Below are 26,118 nucleotides of genomic sequence, written 5' to 3'. Positions count from 1 at the left end.
AGGCTGCAGATCTGGCTGAAGCAGCTGGCACAGCTCAGTCACCACCTCCTTTCTAAATCGCAGCCTTCTGACACACTGCTTCTCCGGCATGGTCATGTAGGAAAACTGCTGTTGGAAAACCCTGCCAGCGTAAGGTCTGCTGTGGTGACGTCTGTTGGCCCTCCTCCGTCTGGCCATGCCCGCCCCCCTCTCCCAGCGTCTCAGTGCCCTTTCCAGATGATTCAGCAGCAGGACATTCCCCTCCAATGCAGCCCCCATAATGGCCCAGAAATTCCAGAACGGGGCTTGCAGCGCGTGCAAGCCCCGTATTTACACTTACCCCGCGCTACTGACGATCAGCTCCAGGGACGCCTGGACTTGGTGAATGAAAAAGAAGAATCCCGGGCAGCGTATGACGTCACGCCGCCCAGGAGTGCAGCCAGCGCGAAGCCAGGAGCGTGCAGTGTAAGTGAGACACGCCCCTTGAGGTCTCAGTTTCACTGGACACGCCCCCAATGTTTCTGTCAAGCTGCTAAGCATTTCTACATGCAAAGCAGCAGTTTAAATAGGTTTTTGGAAGTTTTTTGAAGATTTTGGTAACTTTTATAAACTTTTTAAAAAGTTTACATTATTTTGAGTAATCTGGAGTAGTTTTAAAGAGAATTAAAGCAATTTAAAGACTTTTAAAAGCCCTAAAAGAATTTTTTTAATTCCATTTATTTATTTAGCAATGTCGTCGTCATACGTGTCTTCACACTGTTCCCTTTGGGGAACTGTATGAAGTGGTGGAATGATTTATGGCCGTGATTAACGCTCATTCCGTGACCGTAACCATCTTTGAACCAGCCATTAGGGCGGTTAGTCCTATGGCGGGAGGGTTTTACGGGCTCCCACAAGCTATAGAAGGAGGGGGGGCCACCCACACCCACGGACGCAAATATCCCACTGGATGTCAACCCAGAATTTAGAGCTGGAGCTCCGACTCCACTTGCCGGGACTGTCTGGAGCGGGGTTCGAAACCCTACCCTGATCTGGCCCAGCGGCGGGGATCCTACCGCTATGACAAAGGCCCAATCCGATTAGCAACGTGAAATGGCAGCATAGGGCTCCAGTCACGGGGAGGGAAAAGGCGCAGGAAACGTATGGGTGTCACCTTTTGTGCGGAGTGGGCCTTTTGCGTAGCAGTAAGCATCCCCGCTGCTGGGCCAGAAGGAGTAGGGTTTTGAACCCCACTCCAGACAGTCCCGGCAAGTGGAGTCGGAGCTCCAACTTTAAATTCTGGGTGGACATCCAGCGGGATACTTGCGTCCGTGGGTGTTGGTGGCCCCCCCCCCCCTCAGATGGGTTGTGGGAGCCCGTAAAACCCTCCCGCCATAGGACTAACCACCCTAATGGCTGGTTCAAAGATGGTTACGGTCACGGAATGAGCGTTAATCACGGCCATAAATCCTTCCACCACTTCATACAGTTCCCCAAAGGGAACAGTGTGAGGATACGCACGATGATGACCTCTTGCACAATGCACCTCCTTGGACCCTCAGTCGCAGATGCGAGGGGGCAAGTCGTGCAATTGTTAAATTTTTCATTTTATTGACATGTAAAATGTTGGCCCAGTAATTCCCTTCCAACTGCGCGAGTACGGTCGGGGTACTTACGCATCTGGCCGGATGAAATGCCGGTTTTCAGCATGCACAGTGCTTTTGTGGAAAACCGGCATTTCCTGTCCTCTGAACGAAGGGGTTCAGAGGCAGAACGCGTGCGACTGCACAGGCAGCGCGTGCGCAGTATAATTCGCCGCTTTCATTACTGCTTTCAGTGAGGTCAAGTCCTTACAACTTACACATGAAAAAAGCATGGGTGCAGTTGCTCCAGAGGCTGCGGAGGAAGATATTTCTTATCGTGGAGCTTCTGAAAGTATGTATGTCTGTATATATTCCTTTGCGTGTTATGTATATATTCCTTTACTTATGTGTATGAATGTATTATTTAACTATGACTTTCAGAGAAAGTAACTTATTGGAAAATCATAATTAAAAACATACATTCATACACATTAGTAAAGGAATATAAAACATACATACATATACGTAAAGGAATATATGTGGACATACATACATAACTCATTCTCACATTCCATTCACACAGCCATAATTGCTCCTTCTACCTACCGTTCTGAAAACCCTTTTTTAAAAAAAAAAAAAAAAAAAAAATTTTAACTTTAAAACTTACTTAAAATTTCTTAAAATAACTTCCCTCCCTTTCCCAAACAAAAATATTGCATTTCAGAAGCTCCACGATAAAATGTTTCTTCCTCCGCAGCCAATGACCCACTTTACACTTGCTTTTTTCAAGTGTAACTTCTGAGGACTTACCCTCACGGATTTCATGAATGAAATCTACGAAGTTCACTGCGCAAGCGCTGCCTGTGCAGTCGCACGCGCTCGAGGTCTGGAAATGCCGGCGTTCCCCGCATGCGCTGTTCATGCTGAACGCCGGCATTTCCAACGGCCAGATGCGTGAGTACCCCGAGCGCACTCACGCCTTTGGCCGCGAATTTCTGGCCCAACAAGTGCCCACAGGAAGGTTCCCCGTTGTCAAGGCTCACCAACAGCAAGGTGATGGTCAGAAGGCTGAAGATCGTCTGCCTGCGCTGGCTCAGTGTGCAGCTCAGCAACTCTTTGTAGCTCTCGAGGAAGTTGTGCTCCAAAAATGGCTGCCACTTTTAAACCACACCAGTCCCCTTTAAATAACGCTCCTCCAGCCCGAGAGCGACTTGGTAAGGTTCCAGGTAAGCTATCACTATTAGCGCCAGGCACTACGGAGGGGGGCGCCACTGAATTTCCGGTCCGGGGCACCCAAAAGGCGTTGCACACTCAAATGACGTCATAATCAGCCTGCGCCCATGAGCAGGCGCTAAGATTTAGCGCCGGCGCTAAATGCATGCTCAATATGAGGCGAGCCGCTAGGCGCCCTGCGCCGGCCCGGAATTTGGCTAGCGCCCCACTTCTCGGCCTCTTTAGGCATTAATCGGTGGCGCTAACAACCGAATTTCTCCCCCTGAGCGTCTCCGCTTCCACCGCTTCCGTCGGCAGCGAGTTCTAGGGTCTCACCACTCGCTGCGTAAAAATGTTTTTCTTCACATCCCCCCTGAATCTCTTGCCCAAAACCTTAAATCTGTGTCCCCTAGTCCTTGTACCATCAACTAGTGGGAACAGCCTTTCCCCATCTAGCCTATCCAAACCCGTCATAATCTTGTACACCTCTATCAAATCACCCCTCAACCTCCTTTGCTCCAAGGAGAACAACCCCAGCTTCTCCAACCTGTCCTTGTAGCTAAGATCCCCCACCCCCGGAACCATTCTGGTAAATCTCCTCTGCACCCTCTCAAGGGCCTTCACATCCTTCCTAAAGTGTGGTGACCAGAACTGGACGCAATACTCCAGTTGTGGCCTAACCAGCGCTTTATAAAGGTTCAGCATAACTTCTCTACTTTTGTACTCAATACCTCTATTTATGAAGCCCAAGATCCCATATGCTTTGCTAACCACTCTCTCAATATGTCCTGCCACCTTCAGGGACCTATGCACATTAACTCCCAGGTCCCTCTGTCCCTGCACACTCTTTAAAACTGTGCCATTAAGTGTATTTTGCCTCTCCCTGTTCCTTCTGCCAAACTGCATCACCTCATACTTCTCTGTATTAAATGCCATCTGCCACTTGTCTGCCCATTCTGCTAGCCTTTCTATGTCCTGTTGCAGTCGATTGGTATCATCCTCACTGTTTACCACACCCCCAAGTTTGGTGTCATCGGCAAATTTAGAAATTCTACTTTGTATTCCAATATCCAGGGCATTACATCAAAAAAAGCAGTGGCCCCAGCACTGACCCTTGGGGAACACCACTGTCTACCATCCTCCAGTCTGAAAAACAGCCATTTACCACAACTCACTGTTTTCTGTCCTTAAGCCAATTCCTTATCCAAGCTGCCACTGACCCACCTATTCCGTGAGCCTCAATTTTGTTAACCAGCCTTCTATGTGGTACTTTGTCAAACGCCTTCTGCAAATCCATGTAGACAACATCCATTGCATTCCCTTCATCCATCCTCCCTGTTACTTCATCAAAAAATTCAATAGATTAGTCAAACATGATCTGCCTTTTACAAATCTGTGTTGGCTCTCCTTAATTAGCTTAAACCTCTCCCAAGTGCCCATTAATTTTTTCCTTGATTGTTGTTTCTAAAACTTTACCCACCACTGATGTTAAACTGACCGGCCTGTAGTTACTAGGATTATCCTGACACCCTTTCTTGAACAATGGTGTCACATTTGCCACTTTCCAATCCTCGGGCACCTCCCCCACATCTAGGGAAGATTGGAAAATTATGGCAAGCACTTCCGCTATCTCCTCCCCCAATTCCCTTAGCAACCTGGGATGCAAGCTATCTGGACCAGGCGACTTGTCCACTCTAAGCACACCCAGCCGTTCTAGTACATTCTGTCTATCAATTTTCACCCCTTCCATTGCTTCTACCTTTTCCACTGCTACCGATATTTTGTCAGCATCCACCTCCTTAGTAAACACCGATACAAAGTACTCATTGAGTATTCTAGCCTTGCCCTGTGCCTCTAAGCATATATCACCTTCTTTGTCTCTAATAGGCCCCACCCTGCCTTTTACTACTGGTGATATTGGGGGACTTTAATTACCCAAATATCGACTGGGATAATGCTAGGGTAAAGGGAAAGGAGGGGGAGGAATTTCTGAAATGTGTTCAGGAGAATTTCCTTGACCAATATGTTCTTGGCCCAACTAGGAAGGAGGCATTGCTGGATCCGGTGCTGGGGAATGAGGTGGGCCAGGTCGACCAAGTGTCTGTGGGAGAACAGCACTAACAAACCTCCCCATGAGAATATTGGTCCCGGCTCTGTTGAGGTGTAACCCGTCCGACTTGTGCAGGTCCCACCTTCCCCAGAAACGGTCCCAATGCCTCAGGAATCTAAAGCCCTCCCTCCTGCACCATCTCCCCAGCCATGCATTCATCTGTTCTATCCTATTCCTGTACTCACTAGCACGTGGCACCGGGAGTAATCCGGAGATCACTACCTTTGATGTCCTGCTTTTTAATCTCTCTCCTAGCTCCCTAAACTCTACCTGCAGGACCTCATCCCTCTTTCTGCCTATGTCACTGGTACCAATATGGACCACGACCTCTGGCTGTTCACCCTCCCCCCTCAGAGTGTCCTGCAGCCGCTCAGTGACATCCTTGACCCTGGCACCAGGGAGACACCATACCATCCTGGAGTCACGTTTATGGCCGCAGAAACGCCTAACTATCGAATCCCCTACCACTATTGCTCTTCCACTCTTTTTCCTCTCCTCCTGTGTAGCTGAGCCACCTGTGGTGCCGTGGACTTGACTCTGGCTGCACTCCCCAGAGGAACCATCGCCCTCACCAGTACTCAGAACAGAATACTGGTTGGAGAGCACGATGCACTCCGGGGACTCCTGCACTACCTGCCTGGTCCTCTACTATCGGGCGGTCACCCATTCCCTCTGCCTGCATACTCTTAAACTGCAGGGTGACCACCTCTAGAAGCGTGCTATCCACGTAACTCTAAGTCTCGCGGATGCACCGCAGTGACTCCAGCTGCCGCTCCAGCTCTGAAACACGGAGCTCAAGCTGCTGTAGATTCCTGTGACATTGGGATCAGTTCTGTGGCAGGAGGGACCTGTTCAAGATAGACAGGTTGCACCTGATCAGAGGTGGGACCAATATCCTTGCGGGCAGGTTAACTAGTGCTGTGGGGGAGGGTTTAAACTAATTCGGCGGGGGTTGGGCACCAAGATGTAATATTAAAAAGTAGAAATATGGTGCACAGAGGACTGGGAGAGACTGTTTGAGTTAGAAATAATAGAGAATTAGGTGGACCATAGAAAATACACAGAGGTCTAAGTTAGGTTTGGAGTGTGGTTCGTAAGGTTGGTGAGCTGCAAGTGCAAATAGCCACATGGGAATATGATGTCGTGGAGATAACTGACACCTGGCTCAAAAAAGGGCAGGATTGGATGCATAAAATATATTTTTTTAAATTCGTTTTTTTAATGGGATGTGGGCGTCACTGGCAAGGCCGGCATTTATTGCCCAGCCCTAATTGCTCTTGAGAAGGTGGTGTTGAGCTGCCTTCTTGAACTGCTGCAGTCCGTGTGGTGAAGGTGCTCCCGCAGTGCTGTTAGGGAGGGAGTGCCAGGATTTTGACCCAGCGGTGATGAAGGATCGGTGATATATTTCCAAGTCAGGATGGCGTGTGACTTGGAGATGATGGTGTTCCCATGCGCCTGCTGTCCTTGTTCTTCTAGGTGGAAGAGGCCGCGGGTTTGGGAGGTGCTGCTGAAGAAGCCTTGGCGAGTTGCTGCAGTGCATCTTGTAGATGGTACACACTGCAGCCACGGTACGCCGGTGGTGGAGGGAGTGAATGTTTAAGGTGGTGGATGGGGTGCCAATCAAGCGGGCTGCTTTGTCCTGGATGGTGCCGAGCTTCTTGAGTGTTGTTGCAGCTGCACTCATCCAGGCAAGTGGAGAGTATTCCATCACACTCCTTACTTGTGCCTTGTAGATGGTGGAAAGGCTTTGGGGAGTCAGGAGGTGAGACACTCGCTGCAGAATACCCAGCCTCTGACCTGCTCTTGTTGCCACAGTATTTATGTGGCTGGTCTAGTTAAGTTTCTGGTCAATGGTGACCCCCAGGATGTTGATGGTGGGGGATTCAGTGATGGTAATGCCATTGAATGTCAAGGGACGGTGGTTAGACTCTCGCTTGTTGGAGATAGTCATTGCCTGGCACTTCTGTGGCGCGAATGTTACCTGCCACTTATCAGCCCAAGCCTGAACGTCGTCCAGGTCTTGTTGCATGCGGGCATGGACTGCTTCATTATCTGAGGAGTTGTGAATGGCGCTGAACTCTGTGCAGTCATCAGCAAACATCCCCATTTCTGACCTTATGTTGGAGGGAAGGTCATTGATGAAGCAGCTGAAGATGGTTGGGCCTAGGACACTGCCCTGAGGAACTCCTGCAGCGATGTCCTGGGGCTGTGATGATTGACCTCCAACCACCACAACCATCTTCCTTTGTGCTAGGTATGACTCCAGCCAGTGGAGAGTTTTCCCCCCCGATTCCCATTGACCAGTTTTACTAGGGCTCCTTGATGCCACACTCGGTCAAATGCTGCCTTGATGTCAAGTGCAGTCACTCTCACCTCACTTCTGGAATTCAGCTCCTTTGTCCATGTTTGGACCAAGGCTGTAATGAGGTCGGGAGCCGAGTGGTCTTGGCAGAACCCAAACTGGGCATCAGTGAGCAGGTTATTGGTGAGTAAGTGCCGCTTGATAGCACTGTCGATGACACCTTCCATTACTTTGCTGATGATTGAGAGTAGACTGATGGGGAGGTAATTGGCCGGATTGGATTTGTCCTGCTTTTTGTGGACAGGACATACCTGGGCAGTTTTCTACATTGTATGATAGATGCCAGTGTTGTAGCTGTACTGGAACAGCTTGGCTAGAGGCACGGCTAGTTCTGGAGCACAAGTCTCCAGCACGATAGCCGGGATGTTGTCGGGGCCCATAGCCTTTGCTGTATCCAGTGCGCTCAGCCATTTCTTGATATCACGTGGAGTGAATTGAATTGGCTGAAGACTGTCTTCTGTGATGGTGGGGACCTCGGGAGTAGGCCGATATGGATCATCCACTCGGCACTTCTGGCTGAAGATGGTTGCAAACGCTTCAGCCTTGTCTTTTGCACTCGCGTGCTGGGCTCCATGTATTGTAGTCCTGTGTTGCAGCTTCCCCAGGTTGATACCCCATTTTTAGGTACGCCTGGTGCTGCTCCTGGCATGCTCTTCTACACTCCTTGTTGAACCAGGGTTGGTCCCCTGGCTTGGTGGTAATGGTAGAATGAAGGATTTGCCGGGCCATGAGGTTACAGATTGTGGTGGAATACAATTCTGCTGCTGCTGATGGCCCACAGCGCCTCATGGATGCCCAGTTTTGAGCTGCTAGATCTGTTCTGAATCTATCCCATTTAGCACGGTGGTAGTGCCACACAACACGATGGAGGGTGTTCTCAGTGTGAAGACAGGACTTCGTCTCCACAATGACTGTGCGGTGGTCACTGCTACCAATACTGTCATGGACAGATGCATCTGCGACAGGTAGATTGGTGAGGACGAGGTCAAGTAGGTTTTTCCCTCGTGTTGGTTCACTCACCACCTGCCGCAGGCCCAGACTGGCAGTTATCCCCTGGGTACAAGATATTCAGGAAAGATAGATTCAATAAAAGCCTTCCAAAAGGGAATTGGATAAATAATTGAAGGAGAAAAAAGCTGCCGGGCTATGGGGAACGAGCGGGGAGTTGGCGTAACTGGATCGCTCTTCGACCGAGCCGGTGCAGACTCGATGGGCCGAATGGCCTCCTTCTGTGCTGGACTAGTCCATAATTCTAAGAGCAGACGCATTCTCCCCGGTGTCCTGGCCAATATCACTCAATCAGCATCACTAAAGCAGAGTATCTGGTCACTCATTTCATTGCTGTTTGTGGGATCTTGCTGTGTGTAAAATGGCTGCTGCGTTTCCTACATTAGATTGGCTGTGAAATGTCCCAGGATGTCCTGCGATTGTGAATGTGATGTATAAATGCAAGGTCTCTCTTCTGAAATAAAATCCTGTGTGTGAAACTCGGAGCAGTGAGTGGATTCGCCTGAAACAGTGTGTGTCTCTCCTCACTCCTCAGGCCCGTGCAGAGGATGATCGACGACATTAAGAATGGAGCAGGAGCCTCATACGGAGCAGAGAAACTCATGGAACTTCGAAAACTGCTGCCCGAGAAAGAAGAGGTAGGCGGGGGAGTGTGTGTGTGTGTGTGTGCCTAGATTCATCGAATTTTATAACACAGGACGAGGCCATTCGGCCCATCGTGTCTGTGCCGGCTCTTTGAAAAAGCTCTTAAAATCAGAGCCAGGCCGTTCAGGCAGGATGTGACTAATGGTGTCCCGCAGGGATCTGTGTTGGGGCCTCAAATATTCACAATATTTATTAACGACTTAGATGATGACATGGCAAGTCATATTTCCAAATTTGCCGATGACAAAGATAGGCGGCATTGTAGGCGGTGTAGATAAAAGCATAAAATTACAAACCGATACCGACAGATTAAGTGAATGGGCAAAACTGTGGCAAATGGATTTCAATGTAGGCAAATGTGAGGTCATCCACTTTGGGCCTAAAAAGGATCGAACAGGGTCCTTTCTAAATGGTGAAAAACTAAAAACAGTGGAGGTCCAAAGAGACACTCGGGTTCAGGTACATTAGATCTTTAAAATGTCATGAACAGGTACAGAAAATAATCAAAAAGGCTAATGGAATGCTGGCCTTTATATCTAGAGGACTAGAATACAAGGGGGTAGAAGTTATGCTGCAGCTGTACAAAGCCCTGGTTAGACCACACCTGGAGCACTGGGAGCAGTTCTGGGCACCACACCTTAGGAAGGATGTATTGGCCTCGGAGGGAGTGCAGCGTAGGTTTACCAGAATGATACCCGGACTCCAAGGGTTAAGTTACGAGGAGAGATTACCCAAACTAGGGTCGTATTCCCTAGAATTTAGAAGGTTAAGGGGTGATCTGATCGAAGTTTTTGATATTAAGGGGAACAGATAGGGTAGAGAGAGAGAAACTATTTCTGCTGGTTGGGGATTCTAGGACGAGGGGGCAGAGTCTAAAAATGAGAGCCAGACCTTTCAGGAGTGAAGTTAGGAAACACTTGTACACACCAGGGGTGGGAGAAGTTTGGAACTCTCTTCTACAAGAAGCAGTAGATGCTGTGGAGCAATTGTTAATGTTAAATCGGAGATCGACAGATTTTTGCTCGACAAGGGTATAAAGGGATATGGAGCCCAGGCGGGCGGATTGGTTTAAGATACAGATCAGCCATGATGTAATTGAATGTCGGAACCGGTTCGAGGGGCTGAATGGCCTCCTCCTGTTCCTGTCCAATTAGCCCCACTCTCCCCCCTATCCCCCCCCCGCTCTTTCCTCTTAGCCCTGCAAATGTTTCCTTTTCAAATACTTCTCCACTTCCGTTAACGGCTATTGCGGATTCTTGTCCACCTCTGTTTCTGGGCGGAATATTCATTCCCTAACAACTCCCTGCAGAAAAACATTCTCCTAATCTCGCCCTTTGTTCATTTGGTAAAGTTTGCATTTCTGCCCTCGAGCCACAGATGCGATATTCTAACTGTGTCTATCCAGCGATTGGCACAGTTTAGAATTCCCTCTTTGCGACGCTATTTATAAAAACTGGGATCCTTTTTTTACATCAAAACAGAAGCAAAATACTGCGGATGCTGGAAATCGGAAATAAAAACTGAAAATGCTGGAAATACTCAGCAGGTCAGGGCAGCATCTGTGGAGAGAGAAACAGAGTTAACGTTTCAGGTCGATGAGCTTTCACACAACTGCCTTTTTACAGCTTTATCAAGTTGTCCTCTCACTTCTGAAGAACATGCCAAGAACCAGACATCTCAAACTAAACAAGCATGACCCTTATTTGGATTAACAAACAAATTACATCAAATGTATAGCACAGAAAGAGGCCATTCGGCCCAACCGGTCCGTGCCGGTGTTAATGCTCCACACGAGCCTCCTCCCGCCCCTCTTCATCTCACCCTATCAGCACATCCCTCTAATCCCTTCTCCCTCATGTGTTTATCCAGCCTCCCCTTAAATCCATCGATACTATTCACCTCAACCACTCCCTGTGGGAGCGAGTTCCACATTCTCACCACTCTCTGGGTAAAGAAGTTTCTCCTGAATTCCCCATTGGATTTATTAGTAAGGCAGACTTGTATTTCTATAGCGCCTTTCACGACCACTGGACGTCTCAAAGCGCTTCACGGCCAATGAAGTACTTTTTGGAGTGTAGTCACTGTTGTAATTTGGGAAACGCGGCAGCCAATTTATGCACAGCAAGCTCCCACAAACAGCAGTGTGATCATGACCAGATCATCTGTTTTAGTGATGTTGGTTGAGGGATAAATATTGGCCCCAGGACACCGGGGAGAACTCCCCTGCTCTTCTTCCAATAGTGGCCGTGGGATCTTTTACATCCACCTGAGAGGGCAGGTGGTTTAACGTTGCATCGAGAGGGTTGTGATTGGCTGATCTGTGAAAGGGATTGTGTTTATGATCTTTTCCTGTTATTTTTGGCTGTTATTATTGAATGGTTGTACTCTGGCTGATCGCCATGCCGACCTGTTGCTGTGTTGAGCAGGTGAAGAAGCTGCAGGCCTTTGTTGGAGACCGAGGGCGCGTGTGCGAGTCCGACCTGTTCATGCTGCTGCTGGTGGAGATCCCCAGGTGGGTGTCGAGTGTTGGAGTCACGGCCCGAGGGAGGGGGTGGGGGGGGGTGCGGGTACCATAACTGCGGGGCCCTCCCCCCACCACCCCCGGGGCCGCAATCTTATTGTCCTGCTTTCACCCTCCGCCCCGGCCAGCAGTGGACTAGGTGATCTCTGGCCAGGCCTCCAGTCACTGACTTCAGAGGAAGGGGGACATAGCGCCCCTTTGACCCCGGGCCGGGCCGCGCCCCTTTGACCCCGTGCTGGGTTTGACCCTGGGCCGCGCCCTTTTGACCCTGTGCTGTGCTTGACCCCGGGCCGCGCCCCTTTGACCCCCGTGCTGCGTGACCCTTTGACCCCGGGCCGCGCCCTTTTGACCCCGTGCTGTGCTTGACCCCGGGCTGCGCCCCTTTGACCCCCGTGCTGCGTGACCCTTTGACCCATGCTGGGTTTGACCCTGTCTGACCTTCTCTCCCAGTTACGCAGAGCGAGTGGACAGTATGATCCTGAAGGAGGAGTTTGGCCCTCAGCTGAAAGGCCTGAGATTGGGGTTATGGACCATGACTGAGGCGGCTCGAGGTGAGTGGACACGATGCTCGATCCATCGGCCGGGATTAGCCGAGTCTTTTACATCAAGTATACAGCACAGAAACAGGCCATTCGGCCCGACTGCTCCGTGCCGGTGTTTGTACTCCACACGAGCCTCCTCCCACCCTCTTCATCTCACCCTATCAGCATATCCTTCTAATCCCTTCTCCCTCATGTGTTTATCCAGCTTCCCCTTAAATCTATACTATTCGCCTCAACCACTCCCTGTGGCAGCGAGTTCCACATTCTCACCCCTCTCTGGGTAAAGAGGTTTCTCCTGAATCCCCCATTGGATTTATTAGTGACTGTCTTATATTTATGGCCCCTGGTTCTGGTCTCCCTCACAAGTGGAAAGATCTTCTCTACGTCTACCCTTTAGTAATTTTAAAGACCTCTATTAGGTCACCCCTCAGCCTTCAGAGGAAAGAGCCCCAGCCTGTTCAAACTTTCCTGATAGTCTTAGCCTCTCAGTTCTGGTATCATTCTTGTAAATCTGTTTTGCACTTGCCTCAGTGCCTCTGTATGCTTTTTATAATATGGAGACTAGTATTGTTCACAGTTCTCCAAGTGTGATCTAACCAAGGTTCGATATAAGGTTTGACTTAACGTCCCGACTTTTCGATTCGATCCCTCTAGAAATGAACCCTGGTGCTTGGTTTGCTTTTTATGGCCAAATTAACCAGTGTCACTAAACATCTCTGGGAAAAGTAGGGAGCAAAATTAAACAGGGTTTGTGCGATAGGAGTTCCCTGAAAAGCAAAGGGAATGTGATTGGATTCAGCGGGTCCATCTGTGTCTGGTGGGGGGGGGGGGGGGGCCGTCTGCAGGAGGTAGAAGGGGTTGAAGTTATGTTACAGCTGTACCGAGCTCTGGTCAGACCCCACCTGGGCACTGTGTTCAGTTCTGGGCCCCGCCCCTCAGGAAGGATATATTGGTCTCGGAGGGGAAGCAGCGCAGATTCACCAGAATGATACCGGGGCTGAAAGGGTTAAATTCCGAGGACAGGTTGCCCAGAGTGGGCTTGTATTCCCTCGAGTTTAGAAGATTAAGGGGTGATCTGATCGAGGTGTTTAAGATGATTAAAGGAGTTGATCGGGTAGAGAGAGAGAAACTATTTCCTCTGGTGGGGGGAGTCCAGAACAAGGGGGCAGAACCTTAAAATTAGAGCCAGGCCGTTCAGGGGTGATGTCAGGAAGCACTTCTTCACACAAAGGGGGGTGGAAATCTGGAACTCTTTCCCCCAAAACGCTGTTGAGGCTGGGGGTCAATTGACAATTCCAAAACTGAGCGATAAATATTTGTTGGGTAAGGGTATTATGGGTTACGGAGCGAAGTTTGAAGTAGAGACCAGCCATGATCTAATGACAGTAATACCAACTTTATTTATACAGCATCTTTTAATGTAGTAAAGCGTCCCAAAGTGCTTCACGGGCACGATATATAAAATTTGACACCGAGCCACATAAGGAGATATTAGGACAGGTGACCAAAAGCTTTGTTTTAAGGAGCGCCTTAAAGGAGGAGAGGGAGGTGGAGAGGTTTAGGGAGGGAATTCCAGAACTTGGGGCCCAGGCAGCTGAAGGCACGGCCACCAATGGTGGAGCGATTAAAATCAGGGATATACAAGAGGCCAGAATTGGAGTGGAGGAACAGGCTCACAGGGCTGAATGGCCAAACCCTGTTCCTCAGTCTGTATCACTCCCAGTGTTGAGTGTCAGTCTGTCTGTTTTTCAGAGCTGATGGAGTGTGATGAGCTTCACACCGTAATCCGACTGGTTCTTAAGGCCGGGAACTACATGAACGCAGTAAGTACAGAATCACCTGTGGGGCTGGGGTTTGGGTTCCACAGACAATGACTGTCACTGGGGTACGGGTTCCACAGACACTGACTCTCACTGGGGTACAGGTTCCACAGACACTGACTCTCACTGGGGTACGGGTTCCACAGACACTGACTCTCACTGGGGTACGGGTTCCACAGACACTGACTCTCACTGGGGTACGGGCTCCACAGATACTGACTCTCACTGGGGTACAGTTCCACAGACATTGACTCTCACTGGGGTACAGTTCCACAGGCACTGACTCTCACTGGGGTACGGGCTCCACAGATACTGACTCTCACTGGTGTTGTGGAAGAAACCACTCGGAGTCATGGGTAGGCTGTGATATGAGAGAAACTTTATTATAAGCATGCAGGGGAGAGCCTTCAGCATACCGAAGTCTCTCAAATTTACAATGGTTGTCGCCGTATATTTATACATCATCAATCTGCTACCGATAATTGTTCAACCGTTAATTACAGGTTACGTAGGCTTTGGCAGATGCTTCCCGCTATCTCAACTGTCCTGGACCCAAGGTCCTTACATCTGCCTTTCTACAGTTTTGTTTATCTTATCCAGTCTCCAGTTACCATTATCTTTGTTCATTGTTCCTGATTCAAGGTTTTGTGGAGAAACCTTATTACAACAACTGCTACTGTTAAATGCTGACACTACACTTTGGTCTGGTTTTGGTCAAGCATCCCATCATGCCTTAAGTTACAGTTACATTTTAATAGCATGGCTTCTAACGCAACTATAATACACATTTAAAGGTTATCCAAACCTACAGGTTACCCTATCAGTCCCTCCTGTTGGCCCCTGGTCAGACCTCGTCTGATCCAGGTAGGACATACCTAAATCCCCGAATTCTCTACCTGCTGGATTGTCCAGGGATCCAATGTCAAATCCATCAATTATATGGTCCTCTTACAGCCTCACCGATGTCCTAGTGACATTGGATGTGCTTGGAACCCAGTCTGCCAGATTTATATCACATACGTGTCCCACTTTTCCCCAGTCTCTGAGAGTGGCACTTTGGCTACTGACACTGGGGCGTACCCCAAAGTTGACATCTTCACCACTTGCACCGCTTGGGATATCATCCGTTTTTGATAGCAACAGATGAATATACTGATGATAAGGATGAGCATGGAGGCGATGGCGGCTGCCATTCTACCTATGTCCCACCAGTTAGGCTGTCTTTGGCTCTCTCCTACTGGGCCTATGGCTGAAGCTCCCTGGCTTTTAGCTTCCAGCCTTCTAGCCGTTCTTTTGGTCAAGTCCACCTCCACTCTTCCCCTAGTGATGGTCTGTTTACTCCATGCAATGTATTCCATTGTGGTTTTCAAGGCCTGGTCCACTGCCACCCTAGCGGCCCTCCCTGGTGTATCATCCACACTCAACTTGTCATCCCACCATGGGCTGAAGACCAGGCCGGCGAGGGTTCTGCCTGGTAGATGGAAATCTCCCAAGGTGAGAGAGTCTGAAACCTGAAGGCGAAACGTATGAGTATTTGCACATACCAATCCTCCGTAGAAGTAGTTCTTCTCGTCGGTCAGAAGACCCCACTAAGTCGGAGATACCTGAATTGCCCTAAAGGCACCTTCCAGAGGCTCTACCATCACCACCACTGCTGAGCCCTCGTCTATCGGTTTCAGGGTGCTACAGGTACACACTATGTAGTGCTCCAACTCAGTACATCACTCATCCGTGGTCATCAGGAGGGTGCCATTCTTGCCAGGTGCTGTGTATCTGCGGGTTTCTTGGGGCTGGGGGGATCGAGGGATATGGGGAGAGAGCGGGGACAGGGTGCTGAGTTTGGATGGTCGGCCATGGTCACATTGAATGGCGGAGCGGGCTCGGGGGGCCGAATGGCCTGCTCCTGCTCCTATCTTCTATGTTTCTATGTTAGGAGTATGTTTGTGTGTGTGTGTGCTAGGCCGCTGTAGCAGAGCCTGGTCTCCAATCCTCTTGGATCCCTTTGCCATTGGACCAAGACCTTGCTCTGTCAAGCCCGTGTGGTAGCTGGTGTGCAACGGCCACCCCACGTTAAAAGAATTCACGCACAGGCATCTTCCACCCTTTTAAAATGAAGTTCGGGACCTGGAACGTCAGGACCCTCATGGACAACCCCAACAGTGACAGAGACCGTAGGTCCCGCATTGGACTCACCAGTCACCTGAGAACTCATTTTTAGTGTGGAAGCAAGTCATCCTCGGTTCCGAGGGACTGCCTAAGAAGAAGATGATCATCCGCGGGTACCCACCCGGTACACCCATTCGCCTCTGACCACTCCCAGAGACTCTACATCCCCCCGATATGTCCCATTCTTGTGCCCCTGTGGCAGTTGCATGTATTGTCCTGGATGCAAACAAGTACTTTTATTGATGTGCACGGTGGGCGCCTCCCACGCTACCGTAATTGTCAGGAGGGTGATCGCCATCACGGCCATCCACCATGCCGCCATTGTGAGACAGGTTTATCTGAAACAAAGTAATTAAGAGATCTGCTGCTAGCTTTCCTGTTGGTAGAAACAGAATGTGAGTCATACGGCTTAACCTGGGACCAATGTTTCCACTTACCCCCTTTTGTATGTCCAAACACACACATGTATCGCTGGTCATTAGGACCGTGTAAGGCCCAGTCCACTGAGGCGCCAGTCCCAGTTTGGACGGCACCCCTTTTACTATTACCCTGTCTCCCACCATTGGGAGCCCCGATGACTCGGGTTCAGGCCCACGCTCGTGTCGATCTGCCCCTTCTTGCTGCTGCTTTACTCCCACTTTCATCCCTTGAAGCTGTTTACATAGCTCCGCTACATACCGTGTAATTCTATCCCTCAGCGGCCCTGTTTCACTACACCCTTCTATCACCCCTTCTGGTAATCTCATAGCCCTCCCAGTCATTAATTAATACGGAGTCAGTCCTATTGTCCGGTTGGGGGTTGCCCGCAACCTCATTAATATGGTCGGGAGGACATCCACCCAGTTCTTACCCGTGCTCGCAAGCGCTTTTGCTATAGCCGTTTTCAGGGTTCTATTCATACGTTCCACTATTCCGGAACTCTGTGGGTGGTAAGGTTGTGGAACCTCTGCTTTACCCCCAATAACTGACATGCCATCTTCATGACCCAACCCATAAAGTGGGTCCCCTGGTCTGAATTTATTCGTAGGGGGACCCCCCACCGAGGTATCGCCTCCTCTGCCAAGATTCTTGCGGCCGTATCGGCAGTGCAGTTTTGTGTTGGGAAGGCCTCTACCGCTAGTTCACACTGATGTTCTTCTCCTTTACCGGTTAATATGCCGCCTGCAGGATTTAATCCACCGTCTTTAATGATCTGTACGGACTTATCAAGTACCGCTTCCCACGCTGCTCTTCAGCTATCTGATACTGCTCTTAACCTTCCAGTATTAAGTAGGATATTGTGTATGTGGTTTGTGGGTTTCCCCCTTGATCATGACTGGTGTCATATCGACCCTCCCGCAATCCTGTTTGTGTCTAGCCCATACCTCTGGACATTGTGAACACACAAGCCCAAAGACGCCCTCAGTCGTCCAATCCAAATTCTATGTAACCCTTCACTTAAACTACAATTTCAATCCCTCTAACAGGTACCAGTGTGTTTAACTCTATTCTGATTGTTTCATTAATTCGATAGTTTCTCGGTGGAGTATGTGTCAATGCAGGGACACAAACGTCTCCAAGAGAAAGCTGTCAATTTACTATTCATAACTACACTTTTCTGACTTTCACTAGAAAGCTAGGAAAATTCTCTTTATCCCAAAATCCAAACAGCAGTATTGTTGAACTGACAGGTTTTGTCAATGTTCAATTTCATTTCTATCAATTTATCTTATCAATTCTAATTTCAGAAACAAGTGATTCCCAGGCTAGGTGGTTTACAGTGTTTTATCATTAGAGACAGAAGTGCTGCAATTAGTTTACAAGGTAATTTCCATATAACAAAAGAAAGCAGAGAATCCATTGTGGCTCTGTTTAAGAGCCCAATGAGTTCATTTATCAAATCATAATTTTCCTTCCATCACTGTGGGGAAATATTAACTTAAAATTAAGAAACTTAAATTGAATAATGTCCAATATCTTTAAATTTCATTCAGCAATACTAAAGTTGTTGCTCGGTGAACTTAAACAGCTGTCAGTGGAAAGGGTTAACTCCTTTGCAGGTTTTTTAAGAAGGCGGAGCGAAACATTGTCAGGCGCACGCAATTGCGTTACTTCACGTAAATTTTTTAAAAAACTTTCCCGAAAGAAAAAGCCTTTCACACTTTAACTAAACACGAACAGAACAGATAAAACAAAACAAAATAGCACATGCTTGTGGAAAACAGTACATTACGTCATATTTCTTATTGTCCTTTCTTCAGATGCCTTTCCAAATGACTGTAAAAACATTGACTACAACTGGAGAAAAATTAGTTTTTCACATTTAAACAAATTGCTTTGGAAGATTTCACCATAGCAACCGTGACTCCAAGGTTAAATCTTAGACTGAAACTTAATCTTTTGTTAACAAACTTTGTTTTTCTCAGTTTTTTTCACACCAGCTTAACTCAAATTGTATTTTGAAGTTTTGTTTCAATTCTGGGTGCACAATCTTATTCGCACATTCTTAAAGCTTCCAAAATCCAAGACAAGACAAAAGGGTTAAATGCTTTTTTAACACAGAGAAGTGGGTGGAGCTAAAACACACAACAGACATTTTTTTTTTTTTTTAAGGACAGACTTTCAGACAAAGGAATACTGTAACTTCTTAAACCTCCATAGTCAGGAAAACTTTCACACTTTCACACAAACTAAAATTCCAGCATTTTTTACGGTTCCTTTCACTCAGCAATCTTGTGTTTTATTTGTCTCAGCACAGACGTTAATAACTTCCATGTTGGTAAAACTTTAGGTTTCTCTCTTTTTTTCTTTTTTCTTTAAATCGGCGTCTCAGCAGCTTTCCCTGGCTTTCCAAATCCCTGTTTTTTTTTCTTCCTTTGCTGAGTTTTCAGATTGGTTAGCCTGCAAATGAGATCTTTTGTTAGGGTGGCTATCTGACACCTGACTTCCTCCAGATTCTGTAGTGCGGAGTCTGCCTGATCCGCGTTTATACTCTGTTGCTGCATAATCGCAGCAGACGAGGCAACTTGACACTGCAGAAGCTCGATCTGATTTTGTTGTTCTAACATTTCATCATCCTGCGTGAGGATAACATCATCATCTCGCTCCCATTCTGCTGCCTCTCTAAATCATCCCAATCAACCTCCTCACTATCAATCCTTCCACTTTGCACTGACCTTGTCTTCAGTACAGCAGCACACTTTGGCGCCTACTGTTTTTTAACTCTTCCACTAACTCCTCTTTTTCCTTCTCCCGTGTGGCTCCAATCTTGCACATTTTTCAGGTGGCCCTGACAAAGAACCACTACAGTTTTCTCCTCCTTATTCTTGCTCTCCTTACTCCACCATTCTTTCTGTCGGTTGGGAAACCATTCAGGATCCCAGCCTTCCTTTCCCATTCTTTTTATTACCTTGTCATGTTTATTTAACAAATATTCTGTTATGGATCCCTGACGACCCGGTTTTCCCTCGGCCATCTTACCTACTTAACTCTTTTAGAAATCGCGGGGGTCTCCTACCCCCAGAGAGACACCCACTAAGCGCTCTCCCCCGGCCCTCACCTGGCCGTCGGCGACCACAACCAATTTGCAACATTGCCCTCTCTCTCTCTCTCTCTCTCTCTCTCTCTCTCTCACATGACAGCCGTTCCGACTCCGTATTGTTCGAGATTCCTGATAGTCCGAGGGACCGCTCCGTGCTCACAGACCTAACTACTGGGTGGTATAAATGAACGTACTCACCCCACTTTGTCTGTTGGTCCCGGAACGGTGCCCTTGTTTCGGTACTAGCAGCGGATCCTGCCGACTACGCCAAGCTGTTGTGGAAGAAACCACTCAGAGTCACGGGTAGGCTGTGATATGAGAGAAACTTTATTATAAGCATGCAGGGGAGAGCCTTCAGCATACCGAAGTGTCTCAAATTTACAATGGTTGTCGCCGTATATTTATACATCATCAATCTGCTACCGATAATTGTTCAACCGTTAATTACTGGTTACGTAGGCTTTGGCAGATGCTTCCCGCTATCTCAACTGTCCCGGACCCAAGGTCCTTACATCTGCCTTTCTACAGTTTTGTTTATCTTATCCAGTCTCCAGTTACCATTATCTTTGTTCAATGTTCCTGATTCAAGGGTTCGTGGAGAAACTTTATTACAACTACTGCTGCTGTTAAATGTTGACACTACGCTTTGGTCTGATTTTGGTCAAGCTTCCCATCATACCTTGCAGTTACAGTTTCATTTTAATAGCATAGCTTCTAACGCTACTATAATACACATTTAATGGTTATCCAAACCTACAGGTTACCCTATCACTGGTGTACAGTTCCACAGACACTGACTCTCACTGGGGTACAGTTCCACAGACACTGACTCTCACTGGGGTACGGGTTCCACAGACACTGACTCTCACTGGGGTACGGGTTCCACAGACACTGACTCACACTGGGGTACAGTTCCACAGACACTGACTCTCACTGGGGTACAGTTCCACAGACACTGACTCACACTGGGGTACAGTTCCACAGACACTGACTCTCACTGGGGTACGGGTTCCACACACACTGACTCTCACTGGGGTACGGGTTCCACACACACTGACTCTCACTGGGGTACGGGTTCCACAGACACTGACTCTCACTGGGGTACAGTTCCACAGACACTGACTCTCACTGGGGTACAGTTCCACAGCCACTGACTCTCACTGGGGTACAGTTCCACAGACACTGACTCTCACTGGGGTACGGGTTCCACACACACTGACTCTCACTGGGGTACGGGTTCCACAGACACTGACTCTCACTGGGGTACGGGTTCCACACACACTGACTCTCACTGGGGTACGGGTGCCACAGACACTGACTCTCACTGGGGTACAGTTCCACAGACACTGACTCTCACTGGGGTACAGTTCCACAGACACTGACTCTCACTGGGGTACGGGTTCCACACACACTGACTCTCACTGGGGTACGGGTTCCACAGACACTGACTCTCACTGGGGTACGGGTTCCACAGACACTGACTCTCGCTGGGGTACAGTTCCACAGACACTGACTCTCACTGGGGTACGGGTTCCACACACACTGACTCTCACTGGGGTACGGGTTCCACAGACACTGACTCTCACTGGGGTACGGGTTCCACAGACACTGACTCTCACTGGGGTACGGGTTCCACAGACACTGACTCTCACTGGGGTACGGGTTCCACAGACACTGACTCTCACTGGGGTACGGGTTCCACAGACACTGACTCTCACTGGGGTACGGGTTCCACACACACTAACTCTCACTGGGGTACGGGTTCCACACACACTGACTCTCACTGGGGTACAGGTTCCAGAGATATTGACTCTCACTGGGGTACAGTCCCACGGACACTGACTCTCACTGGGGTACAGTTCCACAGACACTGACTCTCACTGGGGTACAGTTCCACACACGCTGACTCTCACTGGGGTACGGGTTCCAGAGATATTGACTCTCACTGGGGTACAGTTCCACAGACACTGACTCTCACTGGCGTACAGTTCCACACACGCTGACTCTCACTGGGGTACGGGTTCCAGAGATATTGACTCTCACTGGGGTACAGTTCCACAGACACTGACTCTCAATGGGGTACAGTTCCACACATACTGACTCTCACTGGGGTACAGGTTCCACAGACACTGACTCTCACTGGGGTACAGTTCCACAGACACTGACTCTCACTGGGGTACAGTTCCACAGACACTGACTCTCACTGGGGTACAGTTCCACAGACACTGACTCTCACTGGGGTACAGTTCCACACACACTGACTCTCACTGGAGTATGGGTTCCAGAGATATTGACTGTCACTGGGGTACGGGTTCCACAGACACTGACTGGGAGCGGGTGTTTGGGGGGTGGTGTCTGGGATAGTGGCTAGTCTCGGGCGCTGCTGACAATTGTCTATCTTCACTCTTAGGGCGGCTATGCTGGCAATGCCATTGGGTTCCGAATGACCTCACTGCTGAAACTGGCTGACACTAAGGCCAATAAACCCGGAATGAACCTGATGCATTTTGTCGTCACGGTGAGAGGTTATTTTCTGGTCGAAATAAAGGAGGGACTGAGTGGCACTTACTGCGGTCAGTGGCCATGGGCTGTGGGAGGAGATTCCATGGGTGGGTAGAGTCCATGATGGGAGAGAGTGTACCGCCTGCTGATTACCAGCTACCGCCCTCCCTCAGCTGATGAATCAGTTCTCCTCCATGTTGAACACCACTTGGAAGAAGCACTGAGAGTAGCAAGGGCACAGAATGTACTCTGGGTGGGGGACTTCAATGTCCATCACCAAGACTGGCTCGGTAGCACCACTACTGACCGAGCTGGCCGAGTCCTGAAGGACATAGCTGCCAGTCTGGGCCTGCAATAGGTGGTGAGAGAACCAACACGAGGGAAAAACTTACTTGACCTCGTCCTCACCAATCTACCTGTCACAGATGCATCTGTCCATGACAGCAGTGACCACCGCACAGTCATTGTGGAGATGAAGTCCTGTATTCACACTGAGAACACCCTCCATCGTGTGTGGCACTACCACCGTGCTAAGTGGGATAGATTCAGAACAGATGTAGCAGCTCAAAACTGGGCATCCATGTGACGCTGTGGGCCATCAGCAGCAGCAGAATTGTATTCCACCACAATCTGTAACCTCATGGCCCGACATATCCCTCACTCTACTATTACCATCAAGCCAGGCGACCAACCCTGGTTCAATGAGGAGTGTTGAAGAGCATGCCAGGGGCAGCACCAGGCGTACCTAAAAATGAGATGCCAACCTGGGGAAGCTGCAACACAGGACTACATGCATGCTAAAAAGTGGAAGCAGCATGCTATAGACACTGGCATCTATCCAACAATGTGGAAAACTGCTCAGGTATGTCCTATTCACAAAAAGCAGGACAAATCCAATCCGGTCAATTACCGCCCCATCACTCTACTCTCAATCATGAGCAAAGTGATGGAAGGTGTCATCGACAGTGCTATCAAGCGGCACTTACTCACCAATAACCTGCTCATTGATGCCCAGTTTGGGTTCCGCCAAGACTACTCGGCTCCAGGCCTCATTACCACCTTGGTCCATGTTGAGTCTGTGTTTACAAGTGCAGTTATAAGGAATAACAGGACACAGACAACAGAAGTAAGTAAACAGGTCTTTAGTGATTGAGGGTCAGGGCGGGAACTGAGGTACACTTTGCTCCGCAGGGTTTATATACCGGTGTGGTCACCACCGGTACTACAATGTACAGGAGCCGTTAAAAAGTAGTCCATCACCTTAAGGTATCCTCTTAAGGTAGTACAGGTTACATACACTACAATTCCTCCCCTTTTTAGCTTAACAGTGGACACCCCAATTAATACACTACATGGATAATATACATATATACAATTTACACACAAGAACTGTTCAAAGATTCAGTCTCTGAGGAGGCCTCCTGATCTGGGCCGGATAACGCCTTTCAGGGATCTCTGGTTCCCGTTGCTGGGGTGACTCATCCAATTGATCTCCTATGGATTCAACATCATCCAGTACGTTCGAGTCTGAGGTAGATGCTACAGGCTCAATAAGTTCTTCAACTGGTGTCTCTGCCGTAGACATGGGGTTGACCCTTGTTCTCGATTCCACAAGTTGGTCAGCATGACGTCGTATTACGTTCTCTCCAACGTCTACCGTGTACATCAAGGGTCCTTGTCGTGCACGAATTGTTCCAGGTTGCCATTTATCATCCCTATAGTCTCTGGCCAACACGGGTTGTCCTATTTCAAAACTACGAGTGGCCTTTTTATTTACATGCTGAAATTGCTTGTGTTCGACTTCCCATCGCACATTTGGTTTTAACAAATCCAACCGGGACCGCAACCTTCTGTTATAGAACATTATTATGGCAGGGCTTTGATTTGTCACTGCATGCGTGGCGTTTCGATACGCCATTAGGAAATTGTCCACCTTGTGTTGTAGTGGAATATGATCTTCACTCATGGCCTTTATCGCCTTTTTGAATGTTTGTACAAATCTCTCGGCCAACCCATTTGTAGCCGGATGATATGGGGCAGATGTATAGTGTTTCACCCCATTCTTTTTCATGAATTTCTGGAATTCTTCTGACACGAACTGTGGTCCGTTGTCTGAACATATTTGCTCCGGCAATCCATTCCTTGCAAATATGATTCTTAGAACTGCAATTGTCTTCTCAGAGGTAGTGGTCGACATCTTAATCACTTCTGGCCATTTAGAATGTGCGTCTACTGCTATCAAAAACATGGAATCCATGAATGGACCTGCAAAGTCGATATGCACACGTTGCCATGGGGCTGAAGGCCATTCCCACGGATGCAGCGGTGCAATTGGAGGTGCGTTCTGAACTTTTTGGCACCCTGAGCAGCTTTTAGTCAGATCCTCTATTTGTTTGTCGATACCTGGCCACCACACATAAGCCCTAGCAAGGCTTTTCATCTTGACTCCCCCCAGATGACCTTCGTGCAATTCTTTTAGAACTCTCTCCCTTAATTTAGGAGGAATAATCACCCTTGTTCCATACATCAATGTTCCTTGACATACGGACAGCTGTTCTCGTCTGGCTGAGAATGCTGGTAACAGTGGTTCGCCATGTGCTGGCCATCCCTTCACTGTCAAATCGTAGACCCGAGACAGTGTCGGGTCATTTCGGGTCTCTCTCTCAATACCCGCATTGGTGACTGGTAAGCATTCGATGATGGTCGAGTGAAATATCTCGACAGGGTCAACTGCCGGTGCCTCTTCCGCTGTAGGTAGTGGCAGGCGCGACAGCCCATCAGCATTACCATGTTGCTTTGTACCTTTGAACTCAATATCATATTGATGTGCCCCTAGGAAAAGGGACCATCTCTGAAGCCTCTGCGCCGTCATTACCGGAACACCCTTCTTAGGGTTGAAAATGGAAACCAACGGCTGGTGATCTGTCAGCAGCGTAAACTTTTGGCCATGCAGGTAATGGTTAAATTTCTTAACTCCCCACGCGAGGCTGAGAGCCTCCCTATCTAACTGAGCATAGTTGCGCTCAGCGGAGGTCAATGATCTGGGTGCAAAAGCGACTGGCCTTTCCGAGCCATCTGGAAACTTACGTGAGAGCACTGCCCCGATACCATATGGAGATGCATCACAAGCTAAGCGAATAGGTAGCGTTGGGTTAAAGTGAGCCAACACTTCCTTAGAGGTGATCAATGCCTTGCTCTTTTGAAAAGCCCACTTACAATCATCGCTCCACTTCCATGGTATTCCCGTTTGCAAAAGAGTGTTTAGTGGGTGTAACACCGTGGATAAATTTGGAAGAAACTTGTGGTAATAGTTAACCAACCCGAGGAACGACCTCAACTGGGATACATTTTCCGGTGCTGGAGCCTTGACTACAGCTTCGATCTTGTCAGGGGACTTATGGAGCCCCTCCTGGTCAATGACGTGGCCGCAGTACGAGATTCGCTTTTGAAAGAACTCGCATTTCTGGCGATTAACTCTGAGCCCATATTCTTTCAATCTGATGAGCACCTGCTCCAAATTCGCGAGGTGATCATTATCGTTATCTCCTGTAATCAGGATGTCATCCAGGTAGCATTGTGTGCCTGGGATTCCCTGCAATACCTGCTCCATGGCCCTTTGCCAAATCGCTGGAGCCGATGCCACTCCAAAAACCAGCCTATTATACTGATATAAGCCCTTATGTGTGTTGATCGCGAGATACTGTCGTGACGCTTCATCAACTTCCATCTGTAGGTACGCCTGTGCCAGGTCTATCTTGGTGAAGTGTTTCCCGCCAGACAGCGAAGCGAAGATATCTTCAATCCGCGGAAGCGGATATTGCACCGTGTGAAGAACTGGATTAACAGTGATCTTGAAATCGCCACAGATGCGAACCTTCCCAGGTTCCCCAGGCTTGTTGCTCAATGAACGCTTCATGACAGGAACAATGGGTGTAGCCCATTCGCTCCAGTTCACCTTGGACAGTACCCCTGAACGTTCTAGCCCTTCCAGCTCTGCTTCCACAGCAGGTCGTATCGCATAAGGCACCGGTCTGGCTTTGAAAAATTTGGGGTTTGCATGTTCTTCAACCTTGATGGTTGCAGTAATTCCTTTCAGTGTTCCAAGTCCCTGTTGGAACACCTCCTTAGCATCGTCTAAGATTTTGGACAGTCGTTTAGGTTTGACGTCG

At 48.7% G+C, this 26,118-nt stretch overlaps 1 protein-coding gene across 2 annotated transcripts in view; it reads left to right on the top strand.

The window, feature by feature from the left end:
• The window catches only part of LOC147112209 (uncharacterized), a 54,139-nt gene that overhangs the window by 16,727 nt on the left and 11,294 nt on the right, over positions 1-26,118 (top strand). For both annotated transcript variants that reach the window (XM_085999871.1, XM_085999870.1), the window contains 5 exons: positions 8,769-8,871; positions 11,305-11,390; positions 11,850-11,950; positions 13,694-13,764; positions 21,858-21,965. In XM_085999871.1, the coding sequence (XP_085855997.1) occupies positions 8,769-8,871; positions 11,305-11,390; positions 11,850-11,950; positions 13,694-13,764; positions 21,858-21,965 (469 nt within the window). The remainder of the gene's footprint in view (positions 1-8,768; positions 8,872-11,304; positions 11,391-11,849; positions 11,951-13,693; positions 13,765-21,857; positions 21,966-26,118) is intronic.

This window comes from Somniosus microcephalus, chromosome 10 (assembly GCF_052327205.1).
Source record: "Somniosus microcephalus isolate GS21.2 chromosome 10, FLI_Smic_1.0, whole genome shotgun sequence".
Classification (NCBI taxonomy): Eukaryota; Metazoa; Chordata; class Chondrichthyes; order Squaliformes; family Somniosidae; genus Somniosus; species Somniosus microcephalus.
Note: the sequence above shows the minus strand (reverse complement) of the source record. Positions and strands in the feature narration are given on the sequence as shown.